Below are 5,669 nucleotides of genomic sequence, written 5' to 3'. Positions count from 1 at the left end.
GTAGAGACCTCTTACATAGGTCGAGAAAACTCCCGAACCCCGTACCCCACCCGCACACAGAGGTCGTAACCCTATAAGTGAGCTGGTGCCTATGAACTTGTGCTTTGGGAACATGGGACAGGTGATAAGTTTTTTTTCACCTCTGGCACTGCAAATTCGCCCCGTGGGGGTTTGAACTCAGGCCACGAGGGTGCCAACCGGAGTGCTTGACCAGCCGGTCTAGCATAGCTTGTTGCAATGCTTCTACTGTCGCAATATACAATATTGCCACTACGCGAGCCGTTGCAACACCAATCAATTGGAAGCCAAAACTACATTGCAATTAGCACGGTACTTTCAACGGAACGTAAAACCATTACAAAGACCTTTCACCACTCGTTTTTATGCAACGGCTGGCAACGGAAGTGATACTATGGCAACTGGTAGTTGTTGCCACGATTTTGTCCTTATTGTGATGATTTTTTTTACCGCTGCGATAAGGTCTATTTTTACATGATTTTGACTAAGCAGGAGACGAGGATGGCCATCTAGGCCTGGCACGAGCGGGCGCAACCTTGATGCGAAGAACAGAGGCGTCGGGAGAAGCTGTATTTTCGACATTTCATCATCTCTATCTACTATGTAAAACTTTTTTTTTTGCTAAATAAGATCATGAAAACAGCCCAGCTTCACCAGTAGAGCTACCCATTAAGCTGAAACAAACAAAAAAAACAGTTTCACTAGCGAAGATATATATTATTTGATTGAAAAAAGCAAATAAAGTGTACATATATATATGAACCTATCTATGTGTGTCCATGGCAGTAGTTACCATGTACTGCAGCTAGCTATATGCTTGTTTGTATCCTGGATGGACGTACGTGTACCGCTGGCACCGTAGATCATTATTAGTCAACACGTAATGTTCCGATGGCCGGCCACGCGTCGGGCCGGCCAGGCGCGGCAACAACGGCCACGGCCATGTCCGCGCGCTGCTGCTTGTACCCGCGGCTGCTGGGCGACACGCGCTTGGACTCGCCCCACCTGTGGAAGTCGTCGCGTTCCGAGCCGTCGGCGTCGCACTCGGGAAAGATGGTGCCGTTGTAGCGGTACATGTCGTGGCACACCGTGTAGAGGAGATACCGCCGGCGGAAGCGCCGCATGGCAGAGCGCTTGGCGGGGGTCATGACGGCGCAGTCCGCCGTCATCACGGCCACCTGGCACTCATCGGCAGCCACGAGGTCGGCGGCGGCGGTGGCGACGGGGCAGCCGCTGAGGACGAGCGAGGAGAAGTCGGCGGCGAAGGGCGCGAATGTGTAGTCGACCTTGTACCGTCCGCCCTCGGTGGCCCAGGCGGAGCCGTCCCAGATGGTGGCGTACACGGACATGGGCTTGGACGGGAAGTCGCCGCCCATGGCCGGCACGCGGACCACCTCGCGGATGGGCGTCCCGTCGACGTAGAAGAGGATGGCCGTGGGGGTCCAGGCGACGGCGTAGGTGTGCGGCCGGAGGGTGGGGTCGAAGGGGAGGAGGTACCGCTCCTCGCGGCCGCGGGAGGTGCTGCCGTTGCCGTAGATGTTGGTCTGCACGCGCCACTCGTGGCCACGGCGGTTGCCGAGCAGCTCGAAGTCCACCTCGTCGTGCTTGCCAGGGAACACGTCCGCGTTCGACAGCTGATGAATTAATGCACAGCACACGCACAATTGATTAGTTAAATCAAATATTACCTCGGTGAGATCGTTTTAGCCGTATTTTTTATATAAATATTTTTACTAAAATATATATTAGATGCATATAAGAAAAACTATATATATCTAGAAATGCTAAAAACGACATATAATTTGGAAGGAAAAGATTACTAAATACTACTCCATCCTCCCGTTCTAAATTGTAATTCTATTTTTTTTAGATACATAACTTTCACTATGTTTTAAAAACACAATCACGACTTGAGATGATTGACTCTCCATGAAAGTTAAAATAACATATATAATTTAGAATAAGGGGAGTAAACTGTGTAGCCAGAGATAGAGGACTGAAGGCGCGATTTGATTTGTTGAGCAACTCCTTGCATACTTGCTTTGCATCTGAGCCTCGGATGAATATGATCAACCTTTGTTTTCCTTTTTGTTTTTGGTTGTTTTATGGGAGATTTAGGTCTTTTTTTTTTATCAAATACGCGCTGCATATATTACCAAGAAAGGAAAACATACAGATACGCGTACACATATAGACACAAACGCAAAGGATACATGGGAGGAAGCTGCCCCATCCAAACTACACAAAGGCCCTCAACAAAAAAAGAAAAATATAAGGAATAGGTCTAGTGATGATATGTTCTACTATGACTATAGTACTAGGTAGATGATGGTGTGTGTTTGTGCGCCGGCGAGGCGTCGTCTCCTGGGACTAGGCTGTAAACAGATAACGCTATTATTTGGTCTGCTATTAATGGGTCAGGATTATGTCTGAACTAGCTAGTTGAAAAAAATGAAAGGGGAGGCGAGAATTTTGTAGGCGCCGGCCATTTTCGTCTTTGTTCTGTCTGAAGGTTAACGTACTCCTCCACGTCCACAGTCGCGTTAGTGCGTGACAGGTACATGCCTCCTACCATTTCCACCACGCACTACTACTATTGAGCTAGCAAATGTGTAATGGGCGTCATCTTTAATGGATGCTTTTGCTTTCCATCTGCAACCACTACTCTTAACTAACCATCGACCACTCATGAGCCATAATTAATTAAGCACTAAGGCAGCGATGCACTTGTAGTTTCCGAGCTACAAAAGCTAAGATGAAATCAGATACGTGACGTGTCGACATACAAATAATGGCCAATCCGGTACATCCATCTTGCCCTATGGGCAGGTGCAGGCCATGATATATGATTTTTTTTAGAACATGTCCGTCGACGCCTGTTTCGTTGAGAGGGTAAAAGAACAAATACAGACAAATGACGGCTCAAGCGACAGGCACGAGAAGTGTGTGAAGCCAGGAAGCCATGGCAACTGCGCCTGAAATTAAAGGGCACGCGAGAGTTTTCTCTTCATAAAATGGCTTTGGTTTCTAGGATAAAATACTATACGCTGTAGTAATGAGTCTTTTATCCATCCTCCTTACACTTTTTCTCCTAAAAAAATAAGCTGGAAGGTTGCGAAGCCAGAAAAAATAGCTTCTCTAGCTATGGCTACTCTGAATACCATGGCACAGAGCCAGAGCTGAAAGAAACCATTCCAAACAAAACCTAAATATCTATTCCAATTCCCTAACCATATATAATGTTATATGTATGTATGTATGTATGTATGTATGTATGTATGTATGTATGTATGTATGAAGAAAAGATAGACTAAGGTCGAGAAGTTCTTGTCCAATGCTTTGAGAGAACGAAATGAAAAGGATGTAAAGCATTTCTCGTTAGGACCGTGCTTATAGGAAACTTCTAAAAGGTAGGCATGGATAGGCCTTTTGGGTTGTCACAAAAAACGAAAGAAAAAAAAAACAACTGGGTAGGTTTTTTGCAACTACTCTTTTCTTCCATGCGTTGTAGCTAGGGTACTTTCTGGTAACCAACTTGTGTAGGCACGGCACACGCCTCGTGTCATGGTCATCGTCATGGCCAAATTCTATGGCTGATGATCAATTCATGGGCAGACCGAAAGGAAGGAAGACGAGCAAGTGACCCGGTGTGCACATCTATATCAATACGCTGCTGTGTACACAATTATTTCTTTATTATTGGGGAATTTAGAAATTTGTGTATGGAAGAAGCCTTTATGTTGATTTTTTTTTTCAAAAAAAGGAATTTATAGTTTTTATAAGGAGTAGGCCCTCCAAATTCCACATAAAACCTTGGAGTATGTATATAATATGCATGAAGAAAGAAATTAACATCGAGGAGCAAGCAAGTGGTTAATTCCTGAACATTGGCTTATTAGCTTGATGCCGCAGTTAATCTTTGACATCAACTACATAGAGCGAGATATCGATGGAATTTGGGGGCCGGGTACGGTGGAGACAAGAAGCAACTTACGTAGAAGGCGACGACGACACCGGCGGTGTCATCGTCGGGCAGCTTGATGGAAGCACTGAAGAATCCATGGTGGTAAGCCGACTTTGATACGAACCCGGAGCCTGCAGGTGGACGATGAATCATTTATGCGCTTATTATTATGCATAATATACGTAGTAGTGATCAAGAAGAAGAAATTTAAAGGACGGAGAAGAGGAAGAAGAAACAAATCAGTTGAAGAGACGCACTAGCTACCTAGCTGCAGAGAGATTAATTGATAACATCATTCATATTCATTCTTACCGGTGTGGCGGTCAAGTTTGAGGCGGACGGAGCGGCCGCCGGGCAACGGCACGAGGTTGCCCCCGCCGAACAGCGGCATGTAGCCGGCCTGGAACGTCACCGGCGACGTGTCCAGCGACGCGGCGGTGAGAACCGCCGCCGAGCTAAGCATCAGGACAGCGAGAGCAGCACTTGATGGTGCCATGGCTGCTAGCTCCCGTATCTCTACTAGCACACACGTCCTATATATGCATACTCAAGCCCGGGCCCTGATGACAGGTTGCAAAGATATACTAATACTTAGCTAGGCAAGCAAGCAACCTCTCTCACGTCCTCGAGAGTCTCTGATGACTTGCTTCGTTTCTTGCTCTCGAGCTGCACCGTACCGGCCGGCCTATTGGTGTCGTACCGGTACGGCGGTACCACGTTAGAGTGGAGAAAAAGTGACGATGCAGCTTCGTTTAAGTTTCTCCCCCTTCAATTGTTTGTATTTTTTCTTGCTAGTCCTTCATCCCTTCTGAATTCTGATGTGCACGCGCATGCTAGCTACATTATTGGGGGATAGCGAAGGGAAAATAGATTATGTGGATGGAATGAAGGGGGGCTGCTGGGATCATCTGGGACAACCGCAATCCACTCGACACAGAATTCCCATCGAAAATGAAAAAAAAACAATTCGGCCCAAATTTTGACAGATAAAAACATATGAAATTTTTTTGATATGAATGTAATTCATACTCCATGTACGTTTCGTGTGTGTGCGCGCCTCATACAATTTTCATGCACTGTGGGCGTGTTTGGATTGTGCCTACCAGGCACCTTCTCTCTGAAGCAATTAATGTGATCTCAGGCTGACACAATCGTGTGCCTGGAATTGCTTGCTTGTGCCTAGGGATGAAAACGGATCGGATACGGATGGATATCACCAATATTACATTTGTTTTCATATTTTTGTCTGGATTTGGATTCGAATACGGATAGTGTCAACTATGTCGAATATGATATGATTGGATATCGACATCATAAATATACGATTTAAGTATTCGGATACGGATACGGTATCGGATGTTAGATATCTAGACTCGGATATGGACAGATCTCAACCCCTCTAAACTGATTCGGTTTCGAATACGATCGGAAAATATCCGTACCGTTTTCATCCCTACTTATGCCTCGTAGATTCTTAGGACAGCAAACAAACATGACCTACGTATGTGTATAGATTGTTTGTTGAGGCAGATGACTGAAAACATCAACGCCGTCAATGGTCCTAAGCTTGTAGGTGCCTGGTCGGAGCACTTCCGTGATGACGTATTGTCCCTCCCACGACGGAGAGAGCTTGTGGCGGTTCTTGTTGCTCTTGACGAGGCAGAGCACCAGGTCCCTAACATTGAAG

General features: G+C 46.2%; 1 protein-coding gene across 1 annotated transcript; it reads right to left on the bottom strand.

The window, feature by feature from the left end:
- Positions 1 to 706: 706 nt before the first annotated feature.
- On the bottom strand, positions 707 to 4,696 carry LOC136539270 (probable xyloglucan endotransglucosylase/hydrolase protein 27). The gene is made up of 3 exons (XM_066531211.1): positions 4,295 to 4,696; positions 4,013 to 4,113; positions 707 to 1,652 (listed from the first exon to the last, which is right to left on the bottom strand). The coding sequence occupies exons 1-3, from the start codon at positions 4,476 to 4,478 to the stop codon at positions 888 to 890; spliced, it is 1,050 nt and encodes a 349-aa protein (XP_066387308.1). The 5' UTR covers positions 4,479 to 4,696; the 3' UTR covers positions 707 to 887.
- Between the last annotated feature and the right edge of the window lie 973 nt (positions 4,697 to 5,669).

The sequence above is a fragment of the Miscanthus floridulus genome, chromosome 2, assembly GCF_019320115.1.
Source record: "Miscanthus floridulus cultivar M001 chromosome 2, ASM1932011v1, whole genome shotgun sequence".
NCBI lineage: Eukaryota > Viridiplantae > Streptophyta > Magnoliopsida > Poales > Poaceae > Miscanthus > Miscanthus floridulus.
The sequence above is the reverse complement of the archived record's forward strand: the minus strand, read 5'-3'. Positions and strand labels throughout refer to the sequence as shown.